The sequence below is a fragment of the Halichoerus grypus genome, chromosome 4 (genome assembly GCF_964656455.1).
Source record: "Halichoerus grypus chromosome 4, mHalGry1.hap1.1, whole genome shotgun sequence".
NCBI classification, from domain to species: domain Eukaryota; kingdom Metazoa; phylum Chordata; class Mammalia; order Carnivora; family Phocidae; genus Halichoerus; species Halichoerus grypus.
In genome coordinates, this window is record NC_135715.1 from 12677707 (window position 1) to 12703551 (window position 25845).

General features: G+C 43.9%; 1 protein-coding gene across 5 annotated transcripts in view; it reads right to left on the reverse strand.

Annotated features, from left to right (window-relative positions):
• The window catches only part of FARP1 (FERM, ARH/RhoGEF and pleckstrin domain protein 1), a 271781-nt gene that overhangs the window by 94390 nt on the left and 151546 nt on the right, over positions 1–25845 (reverse strand). For all 5 annotated transcript variants that reach the window (XM_036119342.2, XM_036119415.2, XM_036119213.2 and 2 more), the window contains exon 3: positions 706–810. In XM_036119342.2, the coding sequence (XP_035975235.2) occupies positions 706–810 (105 nt within the window). The remainder of the gene's footprint in view (positions 1–705; positions 811–25845) is intronic.

A 25845-nucleotide genomic window follows, 5' to 3' on the forward strand; every position in this document is an offset into this window, starting at 1 on the left:
AACTTCTGGGTTCAAATGGGTGAAACCTTTGTAAAGAACAACACGACGTATTTTTCAAACTTTACCATGATCGAAACCCATGGATTAGGCAACTCCATGCCACTGGATCTCAAGTACTGAAACACTTGAGTGCAAGCTCAAATGTACCAGTGTGCTTGCCGTGGCTTCATTTGTTCTAAAAGCAAAAGACTGGGAACAACCTAAGTATCCCATTATTTACAAAAGGCGTTGTAAATCCTGGCATGTCCATTTGGCAGAATGGCACGGAACTGAAATAGAAGGAAGTGGATTCTATGCGCGGAAAAGGAAAGATCTTCACGATACATTAACGGAAGTGGTAGGGAAGGTACAGGACGTATATTGTTTCCCCACATCAGCGTGTTTCAGAAACATGTGTTTGTATATACACAGACACGGACTTTTATCAGAAGGATACAGAGGCAACTGGTAATGGTAGTTTCTGGAGGGAGAGGTGGGGGAAAGGGTCAGAGGCAGCTAGTCTTCATGGAGTATTCTCTTGGCACTTGCTAATCCTATGTACATAGTACTTCCAAAAAAGATGAACAAGGGCTTTCTGGATGTTCTTCTGCGATGGATCTGTATGGCCAAGGAACCAGACCCGATTACTCACCTTTCCCAAAGCCCAGTGGATGGTCAAATATCTTCCCATCACTTAAATTACTTCATTAACTTCCCATCACTTACCGTGATCTTTTTGTGGTCGGGAAACTCAAGGCCAAAATAGTCCCCTTCCACGAGGTTGAGGTGGTTGCAGACTGCGTCCAGCAGCACTTTCCCCGGGGCTCTTTGCTGCGAACAGAAACAACAGGAGTTACCTCCTCTGACGTGGGAAGAGATGAAAACAAACCTCAGCTCCCACCACTGGAAGCCTCTTCATTCCTGAATCTTCCGGCCCTTCTCAGCTTGCCGACCTCCATCAACGCTGACCACGGGTACTCCCGACTGCACACCTTGGAGCCTTTTCCAGGTTGTATTCCCACTTAGATGCTAATTCTCTGCCATTTTCCCCTCCCCACCCCAATTCCAGGCACCACCCCCTTTTTAAAAATATGTATATTTTTAGAGCAGTTTTAGATTTACAGAAAATGGAAGACAAAGCACAGAGAATTCCCACATACCTCTTTTTACCACATACACAGTATCCAATATCCCTTATTATTAATCTTGCATCAATGCATTTGTAAGCACTTCTGAGCCAACACGGACACGTTATCATCACCCCAAGCCCACACTTTACATCAGGGTTCACTCTGCATTCTACAGCTCTAGACGTCTTGACAAACGTATAGTATCACATATTCACCATCACAGGGTCACAGAGGATAATTTCACCATCCTAAGAATCCAGCCACCCAGTCAACCCTCACCCCCCACCCCACGCCGCCCCCCAACTCCTGGCTACCACTGGTCTTTTTGCTGTCTCCACTGCTTCTTCCAGAATGGCATATAGTTGGAATCACATGGCATGTAGCCTTTTCAGATTGGCTTCTTTTGCTCAACGGCATGCATTTAGGTCCCTGGATGTCTTTTCGTGGCTTCATCGTTCATTTCTTTTTATTGCTGAATAATATTCCCTCATACGAATGTACCACAGTTTATTTATCCATTCACCCGCTGAAAGACATCTTGGTTACCACCCAAGTGTTGGCAATTAAGAATAAAGCTGCTATAGATATTTGTGTGCAGGTTTTGTGGGGACATTAAGTTTTCAACTCGTGATTCCGTGCCCTTTTTGCGGCCATGGACAGACCCTGTTCCTTGTCCCTCCCTCTGCAAGTAAGGCAGAATTTACGACTTTCTTCCCTAGGTTCTCCCAGCACTTTGTGCAAACTCACCTCCACACCTCACCCACACTGAAGGTAAAGGCTGCATTTTATTAATCTCTGTCTCTACGGTGCCTTAAAGACCAACCAATTTGGAGGTGAATGAACCAATGAATAAAACATACTCATTCCATAGTATTCTATGAAGTTAAGTATACATGAGCCTGTCTCTCCACTTAAACTCTGGGCTCCTTATTGACCTTTATATTCTTATCGTCCAGCAAAGCAGCTGGTACTCAATGAAATGCCCACAGCAATCAATACTCTACATGCATTTTCTATATACTGAATCTACAAGGGAGAGGGAATAGGATAGAGAGAATCCCAATTTCTACCTTCACCACTAAGAATCATACGCCTTGGTTTCTCTTCACTGCCTGATGGATTCGTTAATGACCCACTAATAAAATGGACCCAAGTCCACCACACAGATCAAACACTGGAAGAAAAATGTTTCAAAACATGGTCATTTCCAGTTACTGCTTTTATACTTTCACCTTTCCTCTGAGAAGAGCAGAGCATTATAGGAACCAATTAGTAACCCAGCGGACTAATGGACGGTAAGCTAGAGCCTGACCAGTTTAATGATGGGCATTTCCGTTAGCCTGGTCCGGCATGACCTGAGGAGCCATCAAAGATGCTTCAGTGTCCAGTCATTGAGCATTTTTTTAAACAGATGCCACTTTATACCCCCATATTCCTCATCACTAAAATCCAGAAGATAGTCACAGCTCTCTGAAGGCGTACAATATTCTCCATGGGTAATCCCAACCTCCCCAGGCTCTTTCATGAAGTGCCTGGTTCAAAGGTCACTGGTAGAATCATCTCATGTGAGCTAATGGCAGGACTAATGAGAAAAACAGGAATGTCTAATAAAGAAGGAAAAGATTTCATTCCCATTCTCTAAGAGAAATCATCCCTCCTTTACTTCCCATGGTGGATTTACTCTGACAGTCTGCAACATCATTCCTCAACACTTATCCCCAATGGATTTTTTGGAACTTCACACTCAAAGTAATTTTGTTCAAATTCCCATCACAGTATATTAACTAGAATTTAAATTTAAAAAAAAACACACAAACAAAACAAAACAAAATCACATCACAGAATGTAAAACAGATGGTGGTATTGGTGAATGTACTTAATGCCACTGAATTGCACACTTCATGGCTAAACTGGTCAATTTTATGTTATATATATTTTATCAAATGAAAAATGCAGAAGAAAAAAAAACAAGAAAAAGTAAGTGGAGGTGGGGTTCACATCTATAAACAGTCAGAGAGGGTGATGCACAATAGAATCTGTTTCTACCTTTTTTACGAGTCAGAAAGTGAGTTCTTCTTAGAACATTAGCGCTTAGAAAAATATTGAGGGGTAGGACTAGCTCAAGGAAGATTGGCTGTGAAGGCCTGACCAAATGGGGAGAGTGAGCAAACACCCATATGGGCGCACTCAACATCTGCTAAGATTTCTCGGCACAAAGAGGTCTTTTATGTGTTTGGCAGGAAATGAACACTGTTAGAGTAACCGCAAATTTTGCATTTGGGGCAGGCTTTGCACTAGGAGCCAGGAACGGGGTTCAAAAAGCTATAAATCCACCAGCCCTTTTGCTAAAACAAATCTAGAAATAAGACGATGGAGTGTGAACGGGGGGAGGGGGTCTATCCAACAGCGTGGATAAAGCTAGCAGGCACAAAGCAGAGACCCTGAGGAATTCTGACCCGTAGAGGTCTCTTCTCAAAGGAGGGGCTTACTTTAAGATACACACACATTTCTATTTAATGCTGCACAAGCTACCGTACATGAGGAAGGGAAACCAACTAATTTACACATCATTTGAAAACCTACACGTTAGTTAAGTTTAATATGAAAAGGATCTTATGACAAATGAGTTTTTTAATTATCACCAAGTGTTATATTGAGGCTGAGGAAACAGACCTCTAAGACTCCCACAGCCTCTAAGAAACAAACTCCATGGCAGTCAACCTAAAACACAGGTGCTGAGCTCCATTACACTCCAATCCTGGACCAGAGTAGAATTATTAAGGAAAAATTTATTCATACATGAAAGGCTGGGGTACCTGGGTAGCTCAGTGAGCTAAGAGACCGGACTCCTGATTTCAGCTCATGTCATGATCTCAGGGTCGTGGGATCGAGCCCCGAGTGGGTCTCCATGCTGAGTGTGGAGACTGCTTGAGATTCTCTCTCTCCATCTCCCTCCGCCCCTCCCCCTGCTCGCACACCCTCCCTCCCCCCACCTCAAATAAATAAAATCTTTTTTAAAATGGAAAAAAAAAAGAAACGGTCAGTCTGGCCAACCCCACACTCAGCCAGTCTTGATGAAAATTAATTCTAGAAATGTGTGCCTTACAGAAATGACACCAAATAGTAATTATATGTTTTATTCTGGAGAACAAATCAGCAATTGGTGAAACTACATAATCACATTTTTATCACTTTTTTCTTATTGGCTACTTTTAATTATGCTCCAAAAGGCATTTCAATTTTAGCCTCGCGCACAAATAAGTTGGCTGATTTCAAATTGGGTGTCCCTGTTGATTTTCTCCATTTTGAATTGGCTGTTCATGGAAATCCTATAAAATTACCTTTTAGGAGGAGGTTTGCATTCTTGGGGAATGTCTGGCCACTAAACACCGAATAACAAATAGTATGAACATTCAAATTTGGATTTAAGCTCTTAAAAATTGTGAATCAGGGGCACCTAGGTGGCTCAGTCGGTTAAGCACCTGCCTTTGGCTCAGGTCATGATCCCGGGGTCCTGGGATCCAGCCCCGCATTGGGCTCCCTGCTGAGCGGGAAGCCTGCTTCTCCCTCTGCTTGCTGCTCCCCCTGATTGTGCTCTCCTGCTCTCTCTCAAATAAATAAATAAAATCTTTTTTAAAAAATTGTGAATCAAAGTTGCTTTAGTTTATTGTACCTTTAAAAATCTATCTATGCTTTCAGGTTTTTTCTACTGCATAAAGTTTTATGTGGGAGTATTTTTTTTTCCTCCTCCAAAAGAATAAAGACAATTCTTTCCGCGTGAGGGTCTAGTCTCCTCCCTCTCCCTACTTCCTCCAAGCGACCGAACAAATGATTTCCCCTACTCGATACAAGCTAAGGTTCTAACCTTTCAAAAGCAATCTCATAGATACATTTGCTCAGGTTTAAAAAATTTGCATCTGCTGAGGCTTCAGAAAGCCCTTTCTGGAAGTGTTGTTTTCTTTTCTCCCCCCCCCTCCTGGTTTAGGATTAACGTAACCATGACAACCAGGGCATGCTCTTATCCAGCACAGAATGGCTTCTCTCAAAGGCCTTGGTCCGCTTTTTCTTACCTTTAATACCTCGTAGAATATTATTCAAAGTTCTATAACCCACTAACCCGCAACAAGTCTAATCTTAGGGCATTAGAATCCTGTAGATTTCCTCATGGCCCTTTGCTACTTTTTGAGCAGGTGGATGGATGTAACTCTGCAGGCTTGAGGAGCCTAAGGCATACACAGCAAGCAAGTACCCATCTGCAGGCCCTGGGCTTACCTGCTGCACAAATAGAAATCAATACAAGTATCTCCGCCAAGTAACCCAGCTCAACCAGAATATTATGCTAAGTGCTACGTTAGAGAGAAAGAGAACTCTCTGGGGTCTCTTCCTCTAAGAACACTAATCCTACTCAGGGTTTTGCCCTTATAGTTTCATTTGGCCTTCATTACTTTCTTACTCCAAATATAGCCACAATGAAAGTTTGGGCTTCCACACATGAATGGAGGGTAGGGGAGCACAATTCAGTCCACAGGACATGGGGGTCATGACAGGACTGGAGATATGATCGTCTATCTCCCAAGATCAGTGTAAAAAATCAAACTATGATTGCAAAGTGGTTAGCAAAGGCCCTCATACAGAAGAACAAAATTTCTATTACTGCTGCTTCTACTGTGAAGGCAAAAATGTTAATTTCTAGCACGGAGGGCGGGGGAATGAGTTGACGTTGAGAAGGAGGCATGCCTCTTCAATGTCACGGGATAGGAAACCGGGCTACCCGATCAGCGCACTGCGGGATGATGTCTCCCAAGCCCCGCTGGGGTGATTCAGTGCAGCACTTCTGGTTTTTGTACCCGCCAGTCACCTCAACAAGCTCCGAGTGCTGATCCTGGACGAATGGGGTGAGGCCTGAGAATCGGCATTTCTAACAGGCTCCTAGGGCGGCTGCTACTGGTACAAAGACTATGCTTTGAGTAGCAAGGTGCCAGTCACATCGATCAGTTGCTACTTTTTTTTATTAGAGAGAGAGAGAGAATGAGCAGGAGGACTGGCAGAGAGAGAAGGAGAACAGACTCCCCGCTGAGCAGGGAGCCCGATGTGGGGCTCGATCCCAGGACTCTGGGATCATGACCTGAGCTGAAGGAAGACTCTTAACCAACTGAGCCACCCAGACGCCCCTAATCAGTTGCTATTGAATGACATGTGAATCCTCGACACGCAGGGCTAGCTGGCTGGCTTTGAGGTCTCTCTCTCTCTCTGATTTCTTTTTGAGGCTAACATCAAGCTAGAGGCTTAATGGTAGCAAAAAAAAAAAAAAAAAAAGAGCCAAACCAAAAGATTTGTTGAAGTCCTAACTCCCAGTACCTGTGAATGTGACTTTATTTGGAAACGGTCCTCGAGATGTAGTCAGGTTAAGATGAGGTCATTCGCGTTGGGCCTAACCCAGTATGACTGGTTCCTTATAAGAAGACGGTATAAAGACAGAGACACTGGGAGAAGGCCATGTGAGGACAGAGGCAGAGACTGGAGGGATGTGACTATTAACCAGGGAACACCAAGGATGAACAGCCCCCCACTAGAAGGTGGAAGAAGCAAAGAAGGATTCTACCCAGTCTTGGAGGGAGCATGGCTCTGAGGACACCTTGATTTGGGACTTGTGGGCTCCAGAACTGTGACAGATTAAATTTGTTGTTTTAAGCCCCCCAGTTTGTGGTCCTTTGTTACAGAAGCTCTAGCAAACTCATACTCATCTCTTAGCCTCATGGGGGCAGAGCCAACGCAGTCACATCCTGAACTGTCCCTTTCGAAGAAATGAGATTACAAGAAATAACAAACCAATAAGCGGATTTGGAGTAACAAAAACTCTGGCCTTCAAAATTCCTCTAACTCGATCATCAAACACACTCAGCAAGTAGCAGACTAATTATGGAAGGTAATTAATCTTTCCTGCTGTTAAAAGGTATTCCTACAGCTGTTGATCTAGATGTGAAAGGCATTCTAGAACTGAAATCCTTTTTAGGAAATATTGTCTCTTTTGAGAGCCTTCCAGCTGTGAGGTCAGAGGGGCGCGAACCAGGCTCGGATGCGCACAACTCACACACATTCCCAACACCCCAGAGGTTCAGGGCTACCCCTTCCTAGCCCCTCTGTGCACAGTCAGGAGCTGCCAATGAAGCAAAAGTTCAAGGAGAGTACAATTTGAGAAATTCCACAGGAACCCACCTAACTAAATGCATGTTTTTCTTAGAAAATTTAGCACAAGGCCACTGCCAGACAGAGCTTAATATAAATGATGAAAAGAATGTCAGTCTGGCTAAATATGGCCAACTCAATACACGCATCTCCACTACACCCAGAAACCCCGCTTAAAAAAAGAACAGCAGAGGGGCGCCTGGGTGGCTCGGTCGTTAAGCGTCTGCCTTCAGCTCGGGTCATCATCCCAGGGTCCTGGGATTGAGTCCCGCATCGGGCTCCCTGCTCAGCGGGAAGCCTGCTTCTCCCTCTCCCACTCCCCCTGCTTGTGTTCCCTCTCTCGCTGTGTGTCTCTCTGTCAAAAAAAAAAAAAAAAAAAATCTTAAAAAAAAAAAAAGAACAGTGGAGAATGAAAAAAGGAAGAAGAGGAATAAATTCATAGAAAACCAAGAAAATGAGACAAGAAACAGCAGGTGAGAGATTCCCCTCAAATTCTAGAAGACGACAGATGAGAATGCTGAAATCTTACCAACAGATCAGAGGGGAGAGAGTCAGCGGTAGGGAAGTGGCCACATTATGCAGAACCCCCCCCCACCAAAGGTCAGAAACAGGAGACACCAGCCACTTCTGATAATGCAGACTAGAGGAAAACACTTGTTAAAACACTGTAATTTGTATCGCCATATAACTAGGAGTTTACAACCAAAAAAAAAAAAGAAAAGAAGAAGAAAAAAAACAAAACAAAAAAACTAAACACCTAGAGGCTTATAATAAGGAATATTTGTAGAGCAATTAAGAGCTCTTAACAATAAAAAAAGAAAAAAAACCCAGCAGCACAGAAATAAAAATTTTACTGGAAGAGATTAAAGATACAGGTGAAAACTCCTAGAAACAAAACATCCTGACAAAGAGATGGCATTGAGACGGGCGTGCAGGGCATTTATGGGCTCAGCTCAAGAGTTCCAATGTCTGACCAACGCGACTTCTAGACAGACCCAAGAGCAAAGGATACGATGCAAGCACAATGCAAGGAAATTCTCCAGAATCAAAGCGTCTAACCTTCTAGGTTGCAAAGGGCCCGAGACTATCTCACAGAATGAATGAACACAATCCGTTTCAAGGCAAATATCTGGGTCATTTTGGAACCCAAAGAAGAAAAAGAAGATTCTTCTAGGAGGGAAGCAGAGGCTGGTGAACCACAATCAGGGCACGGGACTTCTGCACAGCACACAAGAAGCCAGAACAGAGTCCCTACCGTTTTCTCCTCCAGGACATCAATAATAATGGCTGGTGGCTTGCTGGAGTCAATAAAGACACTGGAGGCCAGATGCAACGGCCCCGGGACTCACCCTGGGGATGGAGAGACCACGTCATCTGCTTACCTGCACCTCTGCTAATAAGCTACCCGCCCTGGGGCACTCCAGGCTGGAGGTCACAGACTTGCCAAGATCACACTCTCATCGCTGTGGAGCTGGAATTCAAACCCAGTTGAGAGAATCTGCTCCTAATCGTTGAGTCCCAGAGTCTCTCCATTTTCCCTCTTGTCCCTTTCAAGACCTATACTTGCAATTTTGATGATTCAAATTGTCCTGGAGAAAACTTGCCGATAAAACCAAGGAAAGAGGCTGATGCTTTGTAAGAGCTCTAACTAGAGGCACCAAAGGGGGTTAGTAGGCCACATAATATGACACAGGATGACCATAGTAAGACAGCCCCTGCAAGCTAGGGTGAGTGGCACATAAACCAACCGATCTTCCACTGCAAAGGCAGGACTCCTTAGGTAACACAGAAATGAGACAACTGAAATGTGGGAGATGTTTCTCATGCTGTTTTTCCAGCCCTTGGGTGACAGACGCAGTATAATGTCATTATTAGGAATACATACTCCGGGGGTGGGGTGGGGAGGGGCACCTGGGTGGCTCAGTTGCTTAAGCTGTGGGCTCTTGGTTTCGGCTCAGGTCATGATCTCAGGGTTGTGAGACTGAGCCCCACGTTGGGCTCCACGCTCAAGGCAGTCTGCTTCAGATTCTCTGCCTCTCCCCCTGCCCGCTCTTCTCTTTAAAATAAAAAAATTTTTAAGAATACAAACTCTGAAGACATCTGCCTTCTTGCAAATCCTGTATCTCTGCTCCATGGCAGTGTGACCTTGTGCACATTACTCTTTGGGCCTCGCTTACCTCTTCTGTAAAATGGGCGTTATCTCCAAACCACTTCATAGGGTTGTGGTGAGGAATATATGATTTACTATACCCCAAGCTCTTAGGACGGTATCCAGGACTCAGTAAACTACCGGGTAGTAAGTATGATGGGGAGGGGTGAGGAAGAAAGGGACTCAAAAGCCCACCAGGACAAGTGATGGTAGGCTCATCAGCAGACACTGTACTCACCACGGCTGTGAGAAACCAACCAGAGCAAGAACAGGAACTACAGCTTTAACACCGAAGCCTGGAAGCCGGGACAAGGCTTTCATTCTGGGAGACTGGCTAAATGTTTAGGCCTGCCCATCTACACGTCTACAAACGCGGCGATTCTTCCTCCCGCCGCGGCTCCAAGGGTGGCCACACCGTCTGCGGAGACACTGCCCTCCTTGTTCCCCGCCGCACTGAGCCCCAGTGATCCGAACACTCATTAAACACACTTCAGATTGGATTTCAGGGCCCCGACTCCAGGCCAGGAAGAGAATGGGTGCTTTCAGCTCCTAGGCTGTAATTTGGCTACATTATAACCACAGCATCATTAGTACTGAAGTCACTCCGCTTCCTTGGCTCCGAGACTTCACGTGCGCATGCGCGGCGGGGCTGCCCATGGCTCTCCTTGCAAATCGGTAACGCGAAGAGCAGGACAAGAAAAATGCGGATGGAGAATTTGGCCATTCCTAGAGCTGGGTTTCTCGGCTCTTGACCCTGAGCAATTCATTGTCTTTTGATCACTTTCAGAAGTGGATGAAGAAAAAATTCCAAAATTTATCGAAGTAAGACAATCTGGACTTTTAAAAAAAATATCCATTAGGGAATAAAGTATCACACAAATAATGAATCAGGCAAGTAAAGCCCAGATCACGACTGCTCCAGGAAAAAGCATTAGATCCTTCCCAGCAAAAGAAAAATGCTTTCATTTTCCTTACGTCTATTTAGTTTGGTGTTTCTCTCCTTGGGCTCGGTGATCTAATTAAGCCTCAAAACTTAATTCAGTGCACGGAGCCTGAACTTTCTGAAAATATTCCTGATATCATGCATTTAGCCTCCAAAATTATTATTCCAAAGTAAGATGGAAAGTAAATATTTTATTGAATTTAGCTTAATATTCTAACAGAAGGGTGAACACTGTGTAAAACAAAGCACCGAATTAACACGAGTCCCCTGCAGGCAGATTTTTTCTACCATGTTTTTTTAAACACAGCTTTTCCCCCAAGAACCAATCTCCAAGGTTCTTAGACAACCTCCAGGAACATTAAATGAACAAAAAATTATTTTAAATGTTTACAGACACTTTCAACAGAAAACATTTTTATTGTTTTTCAGTTAGTAGGGAGAATGGGAACATTATCTCATCCTGAAAAAGGACTTTTAAATTATTTCTTATGCATTAAAAAAATACATAAACCAAGGTGTAAAAAACACAGTTTCAGGTCAATTTAAGAATTCTCAGCTCTGGAGTCCCCAGAAAACCTCCCAAATAAATACTATTTACTTTTCATTCTTTTTCAAGTACATTTCAGGTTTAATATCCTATTAAGCACATAAGCAATTGGGGTGCAAGTGGGCCTGAGCTCCAGGTTTGCATGTCTGCAAGGAGGTCAGAGTCTTAATCTTAGTACAGCTGACCCTTGAATAACTCGGGTTTGAACGTGAGTCCACTTACATGTAGATTTTTTCAATACAGTACCGTACTGTAAATGTGTTTTCTTAGTAACTTTTTCCCTCTAGCTTACTTTATTGTAAGAATATAGTATAATGCACATAACATATAAAGTATGTGTCTATCAACTGTTTATGTTATTATCTGTAAGTCTTCTGGTCAACAGGAGGCTAGCAGTTAAGTTTTGGGGAAGTCAAAAGTTATACACAGATTTTCAACTAGACAGAGGTCTGGCACCCTTCCCGCATTGTTCAAGGGTCAACTGTACTTCTCCTCCTTTGAAAAACTGGAAAGCTCAGATTAGTACAAGCACAGAGGCTCCAGACTTAGGGCAAAGAAACATACAAATATGTAACAAAGGTAACAGAAGGTATCCAACAGAGACCAAAGGTAGTCACAGAGAGTGGAATGGTGTTTTCCAGGGGCTGGGGGTGGAATAGGGATGGAGAGTTATTGTCTCAGGGGTAGAGTGTTCAGTTTGGGAAGGTGGAAGAGAATTCTGGAGATGAATGGTGGTGATGGTTGCACAACAATGTGAATGTACTTAATGCCGGTGAACTGTACACTTAAAAATGCTTGGGGTGCCTGGGTGGCTCAGTCGTTAAGCGTCTGCCTTCGGCTCAGGTCATGATCCCAGTGTCCTGGGATCAAGCCCCGCATCGGGCTCCCTGCTCAGCGGGAAGCCTGCTTCTCTCTCTCTCCCTCTCCCACTCCCCCTGCTTGTGTTCCCTCTCTCGCTGTGTCTGTCTCTGTCAAAAAAAAATAAATAAAATCTTAAAAAAAAATTAAAAAAAAAATGCTTAACATGGTAAAATTTGTTAGGTGTATTTTATAATGGGAAAATATCCAAAAGTACTGGTAATCTACTATAGGGACTGGCAAATTGGGGGGCGGGGGGAGAAAAAGTCAAGGACTATAAAGAGTAGTTTCATTATAAACGAAGTACACATTATAATTATAAAGAAAGATGGACACCAAACTTGGGCATTTCCAATGGATGAAGCTATTACTACTAGGTATAAAAATGGGTGAGATTACATTTGGGAGGAGCACAGAATGGGGCGGGGGGGCACACTGGACAGAGGTTCCACAATCATTAGGATAGGACTTCGATGCCTGGCTTGTCATTTACCAGCTATGTGGCCCAGGCAAGTTACATGGCCTGCCTGGGCACTGATTTTCCCACCTGAATAATGGAACAATGATACCCCCCAAGGAGGCACGTCTGGGAATTCAATGAGGTAAGCGCGTAAAATGTCAGGCCCTGATGCCAGCACTTAACAAGAGGCTTCATTTGTAGTTGAAGGCTTTTCCACGTTTTGCCACCTTTTGATAGCTATGAAAACTCCCTTGGGTAGTTTTAAGGCTTACTACACATTAACTACTGTAAAATAAAACATATACTTTTGATTATATGCCAGAATCTTCTGAGGAGGGGTTGAGGAATGAGATAATGGGAATAAGGGGCAGGGGGGACAAGTCTGTATGATCCACAAACTAGAAAACCCTAAAAAGCAAGCAAGGTCTGTGTGTCCGCTGTGGATGACGGACCCTTCCTGCCACCAACTTGCTAGAGTAAGACAAAGTCTAAGCACGTAGATTCTAGGCTTAGGAGAAAGCTCATAAGTAAGTATATAGCAAAAGTATAGAGAGCATATCCAAAAATATGGATGGTCCACTAGAAAGACTGAAAGAGTGTGAATTAAACAGTTTTCCTTTAAGTTATCAGACAACAAGCTCCTTGGGTGTTAATAAACCGGTGCGGGCAGACAAGATCATTCTGCATGGGGTACATCAGATTCTTTAAGTTCTTACAAACCTAGTAGAAAGAAATGATCCTCAAGTCAGGAGCTTATTTCTAGGAGCTAATTCCAGGATAGCAATGATTTTGAGGTTCACCTGGAAAATCAGGTTCACCTGGAAACCTGAAACCATCCACACCCTCTAACCTGCACAACCATTCTGATTCATGCACGCACTCACAGTCCTTCAGGACACTCAGGACTTGGAAACCACAACTTACCTTCTATGACATTCTTTTCCAATTCACCTGTTTCAATACCTTGATGAAAATTTTTTTCAGCTTCCTTGTATTTCTTTGCTGCATTTGACCTCTGTACTTATGATTACCATTTGACTTACTACATAAATAGTTCCCGAATAGTTTCTCAGGTCAGTTCTATCAGAAAGAGCCATCTTCTACTAAATCATTTGTATCATTCCTGCTCAGAACTCAGAGTCAGGGTCTTGACAATGGAAAACAAGGCCCCAGGGGATCTGCTCCTGCCCCATCATCTGTCTGAAGCTACATCCAAGTGTCCTCCCTCCTGCTCACTCCAGTCTAGCCACACAGGCCTGTCTGTAGTTCTCAGCCTATCAGGTACATACCCACCTCAGGGCCTTTGCACTGGTTGCTCCCTCTGCCTGCAACACCCTCTTCTCAAAAATCTACATGGATAATTCCCTCACCTCTTTCAAATCTCTGCACCAACGTCATTTCTCGATAGGGCTCACCCAAACCACCCTACTTAACTGTCATTTGCCCCCCATGCCTCCTTTCCTCTTTTCCTGCTTCTCATTTTTCACTTTATCACTCTCTAGCATCTGAACCAGTATTTCTTTATAATGTTTCTTACACGTGGTGGTCCTGTTCTACCACCATGCAGACTCTAGGAGCACAGGGATGTTTGTCTGTTTTGTTCTTTAGATCAGCATGATACATAGTAAGTATCTGTAAAGATTTGCGGAATGGATAAGTGGATGAAATCCTTTCAGAATCATTATTTCTCACAGATAGACCATAAAAGCACAATCTTTTAATAAAAATAACCATACGCTGCGGGCTAAATTCTAAAGCCAGTTTGAGAATGTATTTTTATTTCAAGATACTGTTGCTCAAAGTAAGTATATAGCAAAAGTAAAGAGAACTGACATCTTCCAAATGCTGTAAAGGGAAACCACTCTGGAAGGGCTACTCGCAGGGAGAATGCTAAAAGGGAAATAATAAAGGATGGCTTCCTATCGACGAGGGAGCACTCAGTCTGGGCCACCAGGCACAAAAGCGCTACTCACATGACTGTTACACACGGGCAGAAACACCTACAGGAAGACCAGAGTGACGCGGTGGAAACCATCACATCACCAGTACTAACTGGCCAGGCGGCCTCTCTGCCTTATCCCTCACCTGGCTTTGATGAGGAAACTAGGTACGGGAAATGAAAGGAGAGGTTGTGGTTTTTCAAATCTTGTTCAGAGAACACACCATTCTGTGGGCTATTATGACGGATGCAGTGCTCAGAATATCCAAAGCTTCTGTTCCCTTCTGAGCTGGTTCACTAGTTTACTTTTATGTGATAATTTCAAAATATGGTAAAGAGAATGCCTTGGATATGGGCCATTCTGTTGTTAATTCATATGGATTTTCAGTCTAGGGCTCACTTCAAGCCTTATACAAAACCTTATTTTCAAGTAGACCATCCTAGCAATCAGCATGTTTAGGGATACTTCATTTTTATGTAGTGTTAGCACTGCTCAAAGTGAGTGGCAGGAAAACGGAAAGCAAATCTAAGACATGCACTAAAAAGCATGGGTGTAGAGTACATCTTTGAAATAAAACCCTGCCCATGAACACAGGCAGCCCACGGTGTCCCGATACCAGCCTCGAGAGCAAAGCCGCATTTGAAGACAGACAGAAGTTTCTGAAAAAGCAAAAGCATGCAGTAACAACAGCCTTTCCCAACAATCCTCTATGACGTCATAGCACTCAAAACGTCTGTCTGCAGCAGCTACGTAAGCAAGGACGCACACAACGGAAAACAGCATGTTCCCCTTGATCCACACTTTGGGTTATTCACGGTGACTGTATTCTGTCCATAGTGTGTGCTCATGAAATGCACTCTGTCCCAATTTATAAGCAATTACATCAGTGCTACAAACAAATTACAATACTGGAGGGCAATAAGCACATGTTTGAAACAGATTCCGTCCCCTGTTGAAAATTAAGTAGACCTTGACAGAAGAAATAGAGTTTACAGGTTTACCTAGGAACTGGAGAGTCAGACTCAGCTCTGGAGGAGAGACACAGGAAAAAGATCTAGTTCTTAAAGTTTATATCGGCCTTTCACTGTCTAATTTCTTCATCATGCATGATGCCTTTACCATGCTTTCAACAGCGCTGCCACCAGGCCAAAAGAAATGCTCACCGAGCCCCACAACCAGCACTCTCTTTTACAAAACCACTGTGAAAGTTACAAATTGTTCTGTCCTCCTTAATGGCAAATTGCACTGAAGCAGGAGAGAAGACTCGGGAATACAAAGGCTCACCAAAGAAAGGAGGGAGCAAATTCATAGCAACGGGAAGTAGAATGGTGGGGTTTGGGGGGGGAGGCGGTGGGAGCGGGGTTACTGAATGGGCACGGAGTTTCACATCTGCAGGATGAAAAAGCTCTGGAGGTCTGTTTTACAGCCACGTGAATATACTTACCACCACCGAACTGCAGACTTAAAAACAGGGGAGATGCTAAGTTTTATGTGTTTTTAACCACCATTTAAAAGAAAAAGCAAGCAAGGAGGACTACAACTCTAGGTCTGAGCCTACGAACAACAATGTTTCCTTGATGATACCACAGGCCAAGCTGGTTTTATTAATTCCACAGAACCAGAAACACAAAGCAGAAACAAAGCACAACAGGCTGGCAACACACATACACACGAATGTTCTTTTGCACGGGCTTGATTCATCACGGAGTCGGCGGTGACTTTAGGTTTGATTTTCATTCATTTTTCAAAGCAGTCACCTACTGATGGATGGCCCGAGGGAAAAATTTCCAAAGCATTCATTCTATCATTAGCAGCTTCTTTTTAACTCCGTGTGCTGCGAGCCAGGCAGGGGAACTTATCAAGGCTGGCCTTACAGCCCGCTGTTTTCTCTGCTGAAATGCCCTGTGGCTGTTTCAGGGCTTCAGGAAAACAGTCCAGCTTTCCGAGCCTGCTGGTTTCAGGGTTTGTTTGTTGGTTTTTTAACATGAACCATAACTCTAACCCACGAGCTGTGTTTTGCCAACTCATCCACAACAAATTCTTTCTGCATGACAGTTCTATCAAGACCACACTGGAAAAGCTACAAATATTAAGATAAATATTCTTGAGACATCATCTGAGTAGGCGGTTCCAGAAGGGGCCTCTCTGGTTTATCATTGCCTTTTGACACACATGTGTAATTCTGAATTAAGGAATTGATCTGGAGTTCATAGGTGCAAGATGAATTAGCAAGATAGGCAGGGCCTAGCGTTTGCCCTGCATTTCAGTATGTAACCCTCCGCCCAGAAGTCAGCAGCAGTTCACCAGTGAAGAAGCTGGAAGCGTGCTGATAAGATTGCTTACTTTCCCAAGGACCAGCCCAGCCTAAATGTAATCAGCAAGCCGAGGAGGTAGGCGAGAGCCTCTATTTTCAGGGACGAGGCACGGAGACCCAGGTACCAGGAAGAGCACATCAGAGAGAGCCAGTAACAGAGGTCCACAGTTTTATTAATCAAATTGGTAGGAAGCTGAGTGAAAAGATGGATCCGGCGATGTTGTCAACTAATTAAATATATATTCCTAGAAGTACCGTTTTTCAGTACTCATGGGAAGGCAGCTGCTGAGACAGAGGAAAGAAACCATTTCTTCCATTCTGGCATCACATGTATAAATTCAGTACCACTGGTACAATCCACTAAGTGTCTGTGTCCTCCCACCAGCCACATGCTGGAACCTAACGCCCAAGGTGATGATGGGGTTTGCAGGCGGGGCCTTTGGGAGGTGATGAGGTCACGAAGGTGGGGCTCTCATGAATGGATGAGTGCCCTTGTAAGAGAGATTCCCAAGAGCTGTCTTGTCCCTCCTGTTATGTGGGGACCAAGCAAGAAGACAGCCATCGATGAATCAGCACTGGGCTCTCACCAGATACTGTATCTGCTGGCACATTGATCTTACCTCCCAGCCTCCAGAACTGTGAGAGAGAAATTTCTGTTGTTTATAGGCCACCCCGTTTATGGTATTCTGTTACAGCAGCTCCAACTGACTAACATTTCTGAGGACTATAATAAAGCCAATTTTACATTAGACAGAAGAAAAATGGGAGGGGAACTTTACCCACGTTATTTGGAAGCCAACCATCCATGAAGAGTACATCTGCTATTGTCCTTCTGCAGAGAGCTAAATGTTGCCATAGGGAGGGATTCAGGAAGAGAGGACGCCCTGATTTAGCAGGTAGGAGAAAGAGGAACCAGCAAAGAAAATTTAACATTAGAAAAAGTTAATTACATCTAGTCCTGCACATCCTGCGCATGGCACAAGGAGAGCAAATCTGGGAACACTCAAACGACAAGCACCACGGATGCAATGAACGCCAAGATCAAGAGTAGCCAGTGCTGTGGTTGATCATGGAGAGTTGCTCTCTTGGTTCGGTCTGTAGGAACAGGACTGGGCTCGGGCCCAAAAGACTGAGCAACTGCAGAAAGTTATAAGAAAAGGAGAGTTCTAGCTTTGAGAGGGAATGGACATTCTAAAATAAAAATATTCAACAGCATAACTGTTTGTCTTGGAAAGAAATGAGCTGCCACCTCCAACAGGGTTTAAATATAAATGGGATAATTGAGAAGATGCCAGCTTTGGGGAGAAGGTTGCTTTTCCTGCCTCATGGGGCTTTCTTCTCCCCATATCCCACCCGTTAGTGCTTCTCCTGCTTTACCTTCTAGTTTTCTTACTTCCTGGGTAGGCCCATGGTTAGATCTTTTTAAAAAGAAAATTAACAGTTCTACAACACGAGGCAGGATGTTCTGTATCTAGAGAAGCCCTCAGGTGCCATCAAATACTGAGATACTGTGATCCAGCGGGGAAATGGAAAACCCCTTGAAACAACATGGTACAAGTAACTTAGAAGGAATAAAACAGACCTAGAAATTAAAGACCTGCATGTGTGGATTTCTAGGTACATGGCCACAAATTATATGCACAATACAATTTACAGGTAGCCTAAGTGATCTGTATCTTGCATAAAGATTTATTTTGCATAAAGATGTATCTGGCTTCCTACCACCACCATTACAAGCCGTCTATCCAGGGAGAACACAGTGCTGGTTCTTCACCCAGCTTCCAGGACCCAGATCTTTCCACACCTTCTTCCACACACAATCTCCCCTCCCCCAAATAAAACAATGTTACCATCACTATTTAAAGGATCCCTGGAGAAGTTTGCCACTTTATGGGGAAAAAAGAATGAAAGAAAGAAAAAGAAAATTCTACAACAGGTTAAGTTCATTTAAGTTCTCCAAGTGACAGAACTGAAAACACACATGAGACCTCTGAACAAAAAGTCTAAAGATTAGTATGATTAGTCACAGAAGGAGTGAAGGATGGGGAGACCCACAGTTTGGGATCTGGCATAAACTGGATCCAATTTTGGCCCAGAGGGAAAGGAAAGGAAACTATCAAATGAATTGTTTTTATGAAAAGAATAAATGTCTTCTCTTTCCCAATTGCAGAATAATGTAGCGCGATTAATCATAGTCATTTTTACCAACACCGAAAAATCGCTCTCCGTTTCTAGTTTGAATGAACTAGCTCCTCAAGGCGCTGCACACCACGTCAAGCACTTTGGGTGCTCATAAACACCATCACTGCATCTAATGGGATATCCTGCAATTCTCTATCTCATGTTACACTGAACCCAAGTTACGTGCCCTGCATCCAACATAACGTTACCAGCTTCCTAATAAGCAGTTTGGAAAACTGTAGGGAACTGCTAAGCTGAATATATGCAGAGGCTCAGCAATTCCATAAACATGCAACTCACCCGAAGACATGGGACAACCCCAAGTTAGAAACAATCCAAATGTCCGTTATCAGTAGAATGAAATCAATTCCAGCAATGAGGATGCAGACATTGTTGTCACAGTAACACCACGCATAACGGACTCAAACATAATGCTGAGTCAAGGAACTCACAAGGACGGATATACATTTGATTCCATTGATCATGAACTCATTTGTTGTCCTCATCTCTGGTATTAAAAATCAGGACAGTAGCTACGGGGCGCCTGGGTGGCTCAGTCGGTAAGCGTCTGCCTTCGGCTCAGGTCATGGTCCCAGGGTCCTGGGATCGAGCCCCACATCGGGCTCCCTGCTCCGCGGGAAGCCTGCTTCTCCCTCTCCCACTCCCCCTGCTTGTGTTCCCTCTCTGGCTGTCTTTCTCTCTGTCAAATAAATAAAAAAAAAAACTTAAAAAAAAAAATCAGGACAGTAGCTATCCTCGGAGAGAAGTAACAGCTGGTGGGGGTGGGGGGTCACCTTTGGGGGTTGAGAAACTTCTATTACTTGATCTGGCTGATGGACACCACAGTGTATTCATTTCATGTATTCATATGTATCCATTCATATTCATTGCGATTTGGGCACATTTCTGTAGGAGAATTATCCTATAAAAATGTTTTTTAAAAGTTACTGTCATAACTTGATAGAAATCATTTATTTACTTTCATGACTGACCTAACTCTATGCTCCTAAACCTGACAAACACCCAAGTGCCAGATGACTGATTACTCCTCGAGCCAGGTTTCGACATGAATGTGGACAGTTTCGACAGCACTCTGCCCCCACAAACTGCCTGCGCAAGGCGCATATGGATGCCCACAGGCCTGCTGCCTCTGCCTGTGTGTTCCCCTGAAGTAGACAGCTTTGCCTTGCTGCCCCCCTTCCTTCCCTCTAGTGTTGGGTCTGATGGCGAGGAAGAAAGCCTAAGCAGCTCATGCTCTGTGGGTCTCTGCCAGGATCACTCCTAGGCAGGGGGCGGGGGGAGGGGGTGGGGGTGCGGGCAAGAAATGGGCAGGGAAGGAAACGCTCATCCTGTGCCATGTTACAGAAAACCTACCTCCTGGTAAGAGGGGCTCTGAAAAGAACCAGCCTCCAGTACTGACCTTCTAAAGTATAAGCTTCTTGGCAAGCAAAAATAAAAATCATGCACTTCAAGGATTTCTAGTACAAAAAGAAACCCCATAACACATGAGGCTTAAGGCAGTAGGTTCATTATTCCAGAATAATTTCCAACTGTGTAGCGAGCAGTCATTCATTTTTTATTTTCACACAACTTCCCTACAAGCTATTGACCCATCACGCTGGGAAATCTTCATGATTTCCCAATGGTTTACAACAAAGGATCCCGAATTGCTTTCACTGGTATCTGCTTCATATTCTCTATCTAATTTGGCTAAGAAATTTCAATTGCCTTGGTAATGTCTCAAAAAAAAAAAAAAAAGTGTGTCAAGCATCGCCAATACACAGAGCCCTGCAGTGTCCTCCCCAAGAGTGAGGAAGGCAGCCAAGCGTCCTGGGGGCCTGGAGGTCAGCAAGTCCTCACCGGATGGCAAAAGGCAGAAACATGGTGCCCTGAGGCCCCTCAGGATGGGACTCGAGCTCCTCACGGCCCAGCGCTTTTGGGGGTCTTCACCGGTCCAAAGGGCAAAAAGAAAAGAGTTTGGGAAGGGTTGGCCGTGAAGGTACGGGCCGTGGTAGATGCTCAGAAACACATGCCGGCTTTGGCCAACACATTTTTGACCACAGAAAATAGACCAGTAAGGGCTTCATAGGTTTTTCTGATGATGGTAAAAATTTTTTTTTCCTTTTGAAGACATTAAAAAAAGAGCTCTGCACAGGCAACATATCAAAAAGCAGACTCTTTCCAGAAAATGTCAAATCATTCCATCAAGCTATTCAGACTTGATAAACAAATTGTGAATTTCAGCTTGGTAACAATTTGTAGACAGTTATAAATCAATGTGAAAACTCTGAACACCAAGGTGACCCGCTACAAAATAAATCTTTATAAGGAGCAGCAGGAACTGTACTCTCCTTGTCCCTATTGCTAAAATACACAAGCTGGATTAGATGTGGCAAGATTTCCTCATGAAAATGGGATTTCCTTCGTGAAAGACTGTTGAGGAAGTATGGGAGCAACTTGGCTTTTTTTTTTTTTCTTTCCAAGCTACAAATTAAAACAAAACCAAGAGCCACCTGGAGTTGAGAAAACATCTTCAAAACGGGCGCTCCACAAAAATTCAAATTTATAAATGAAATAAGATGAAGGGTTGTTTTAACCCTGAAATCACAGACCTTAAGAGCAAATTTTCCCACTACATTGACTGTATTCATCAAGTCACACAACTGATTTATGTACAACTCTTTAGACACAGCTGTGTGATGTAGATCAGAATGTATATTAGTTATAAAAACAAAGATAACTAAATTCTATTCTGGCTCTTGAGTATTTAATTGCTCTGAAGTTCCTTAAAAGCTGAGGGAAAAAAAACCTGTTCACAGTCAATCAGAAACCAAATATTCTTTAAAATATTCTAGAAAAGGAGGGACTTTTTTGTTCCCTCTGAAGACTGAATAAACTTAACTGCAAAAGTAAGAATTTAAGGTTTTTTTTTTTTGTTCTAAGTAGCAAAATAAACTAGTCTTAATTTTTTTATTTGAAGACTTGGTTTTCTAGTTTCCTTGAGAAGTAAAAAATTAATAACCAAAGATGTGCCAGTTAGAAAAACTTTAAAAAAAAATGGCCTTTAAAATGGAGCAATCCAGAAAGAAGAGATAAACATGTAAATCAAAACAAGTAAATAATATTTTCATGTGTTAGGAAGAGGCTAGAAAATATTTAATAGGCATAAATTCAATGTATTTATTGTTGATATAATAATAATGGAAGTCTCAAATGGGAGAGAAAAAAAAAAAAAAAAAGCCTTTCTTAAATAACCACATCTTCAAAGCCAGCAGCAGACTCAGCAAGATAAAGAAAAACTCATTATGAACCAATAAATTTCTCGTTATAGAGACCATTTGGACCATTTTAAATAAAATCTAGTAGCCTTTCTCATTCCACTACCTAGGCATACAGGCTTAAACATACTAATGAGAATTGCAACAACAAACCTAAAACCTTTTATGATGTAGGCAGATGACTGCTCCCAAACGCCAACCCCAAATCAACCCCTTCTCGAGGTGCTAAAGGAATACACTGATCATCTTGTTGATTATAAGCGACACATGCTTTCTTTCACCACAGATTACCACAAATGAAATAAACCTACCCATTTCCGGCATGCAGTTCTATGCTAACATTGACGTGTGTGTGTTACGTGTGATGTGTAGGAGTGTGTTTTTACTCGGTTGGGGATGACTGCCTCTTGGGCAAGACGGCGACTATGATAAATAAAATGTTTAAATTGCCAATTCCGGAGTACTAGAAATTCCTCAGTTGAACTAGGATGCTTTAGAAACTGAGGGCAGGGAAAGTTGTCCGCCCAGGTCACACAGCTACTAAGGGTACATCTAAGAAGTGCGGATGTCCGCCTCCAAAGCGTTGGCTGGGTAGGTGGAGAAGTCTCATTCCCTCCGGAAAAGAATTACATCAGACATTCTTCTAGCCCATAAGACTTCCAAACAGTAATGCTTAAACAAGCTATGGTTTTCTTTTAATAACCATGAAGTGAAAATCTGAAGGTTATTTGAGGCAAAGAAAGTTCCTTAACTGATTTCTTAGGAGGGCCAACGATTACTCATGGCTAATTTTTCTAGTCTTCTACCTCCACCTTCCACATGAACATACCTCTTTCCCACCAAAGAATCATGATATCTTCCCCTGGAATTTCCTCTGGGTACCGCTGCTCTAGCCATACCTTGAAGAGCCCAACCGTCGTCACCTAAAGAGCACGACCACGAAAACCTTGGGTGAATCAGGTGGTGACTTCCGGTGTTGCCCTAAAGCTGCTTCCCATTCTCAGAACCTTTTTTCAGACCCAATCATTTTTAAGTCTTAAGTTTAACATACAACTTAGGTTAATGCTCTGACATGTAACTCAGATTTGCTTTCGTTGTCTGCACTCATGAGTTTTAAGAAGTTAAACCCCGGGCCAAGGGCTGACAGGAGTGTGTATCTTGAAGACTCTGTAGAAAGAAATAGGATCTTGAGCTTCAAGACACAGGGGAAGCAAGCCAACAGGGGTGAAAAAGGAGGAAGAGGGGGAGGAGGAGTGGGAGGAGTGGGAGGAGTGGGAGGAGAGGAGTGAGAGGAGTAGGGGGAGGAGTGGGGGAGGAGGGGGAGGAGGGAGAGGAGGAAGGAGGGAGAGGAGGAAGAAGGGGAGGGGGAGCGGGAGGAGTAGGAGGAGGAGAGGGAGGAGGAGGGGGAGGGTGATGAGGGAGAGGAGGAGGAGGGGGAGGGGGGAGGAGGGAGAGGAGGAGGAGAGGGTGATGAGGGAGAGGAAGAGGAGGGGGGAGGAGGAGGAGTGGGGGGGAGGGGGAGGAGTGGGGGGAGGAGGAGTGGGGGGGAGGAGGAGTGGGGGGAGGGGGAGGAGTGGGGGGAGGAGGGGGGAGGAAGAGAAGGAGGATCATCTTCTATTTCGTGAGATCGGTGGCTTTCCAGACCAGCAGGACATCCTGGCTTCACGCGGTGAAAGGAGCCAGTGAGAGGCCACCTTCCTCTTACATAATTCAAAGGGCTCCAAGTCCTCAGGCCACAGGCATTGAGAAGCACCTGCGGGGGGTCCCTGCACATCCCCAAATTGGAGGTGCCTCTCAGGGAGTCAATGTCAGCTCCAGCTTTGCATTTAGATTCACGGGCCTTGTACAGAGGACAAACCGTCAGCGCTCCGAAGAGCATGCGTCCTTCTGAAAACGGGCTCAGTTCTGGGAGCTCCTATCAACCTGCGGAGTTGGTGGCCTTTTAGCAAAGGGGCCAAGAAGCACAGCGCTCGCATTTCTTCAGCAGTCACTGTTGGAGAAGCTCTGAACACGCGGCCGCTTCAAGACCGATGCATTTACAATTCCAATGGCGACAAATCCTGAGGTTTATCTAACTATCTAAGGTGTCACACGGACCCCAGGAGAGCACGTTGATCTGCTCATCCTTGTCCAACTCAGGAAGCCGCCCCAGCATCCCGGGAGGCCCTGTGCCACCAGCTACCAGGCAAACAAGAAGTGAAAGGAGAAGAGAATCTGTTTTCTCCTCTGATTTCATTCTTATCTTCTACCGAGGATTCTAAAAATTCAGGCTCACATGGCTTAGGACAAGCACAGGTGTGAGTCCCAAGTGGTGAGACTGGTGAGCTGAGCAAACTATCATCAAACATCTGGCAGCAAGCAGTACACGTCCAGATTGTTCGGGGCGGTGTGTGGGGGGGCGGGGGGAGGCCCTGGAGGGAGTCCTGCGAACACCTGTGCCCATCAGAGAGCCTTTTCAGGAATCTGGAACTGAAACGGGGAGCACGACTTTGCATCTCCCCTTGTGACAGGGCTTGGGATTCCGGGCTCATGTCTGAGGATGGGTGTCTGCCACCTTCAGGAAGGCCTGGAGAAGCCAGGAATGCAAGTGTGCAGGTGGAGGGAATGAGGCAGGCCCACGAGGCAAAGAGTGTGTCTGGCCACCCCCCGCCCCCTTCCCCGCCCGGGGTAGGTTCGGGTAAGGTCACAGTCCCCCGCTACATTCCCACCCTGGTGTCTGAGAATCCAGTTCCATTTTCTGTTTATGTCATCTTAATAGGGTCCTTTCGTGTATAAGCTAAGCCATCCAAAAGCAGTTCAGAAATAAACTTAACTGTTTTTCCCAACGTATTTCAAGAAAAGGAGGTCTTTGCTTTTTTTCAGTGAATACAGGTTATCCAGATATCAAAAATAAAGACCAGGCCTGGATTTATATTAAAAATATTCTAGCCTATTTTGCCCTTGAGTGCATTATGCTAAATAAAATAAGCCAGGCAAAGAAAGACAAAAACTACATGGTATCACTTACACATGGAATCTCTTTTAAAAGTCAGACTCCTAGAAACAGAGTAGGAAAGTGGTTCTCAGGGGCAGGGGCTGGGGTGGTGGATATGGAGAGGTTGGTAAAAGGGTATAAGCTTTCAGTTAGAAGATAAATAAGGTCTGAGGATCTCATGTATATCACAGTGACTACAGCTAACACTGCACTGTGTAAAACTGAAATTTGCGAAGGGAGTAGAAATTAAATATTCTCATACTCACAGAGATAAATATGTGAGGCAATTAATGTATTAACTATATAGAGAGGATTCTTTTGTACTGTATATATACACCAAATCACCACAATGGACACTTTCAAAATCTTACAACCTATTTATATGCCGATTATACCCCAATTAAGCTGAAATTTTAAAAAATATCCTAGAAACGTGGGCTCTAACAAGTTATCTGAGAAAAATAAATAATTTGATCCTGTCAAATTTTATTTGAGAGGTTTTATCTTTAATTGCTCTACTGTGGGTTGATACGTAAATTTATGGGGGAAAAGTAGAGAACTAAGTGATGACTGTAAACTCATTTCTGATTTTCCAGAACAGATTGTATTTCTGTCTCCCACATATTTTACTGATCGTTTAAAACCTGAACTCCAAAGGGTGTGATATGCATACATCTGAAGACATGCATATTTTATGTATTACGCAACTGCTTAAATGAAACACACAATTCCAGAGACAAAAGCCAAAGGTGGAAGGCAAGCAAAGGCACCCCCGTTCCCTGCCACCTGAGGTGGGAGGGGACAGGGAGCTCTAAAGGAGCATGGCAGACTTCCAGCCTCCAGAACTTGTATTTTTAAACCACCCAGTGGATAGAAACACAACAATCACCTTTATAGCCAAAAGGG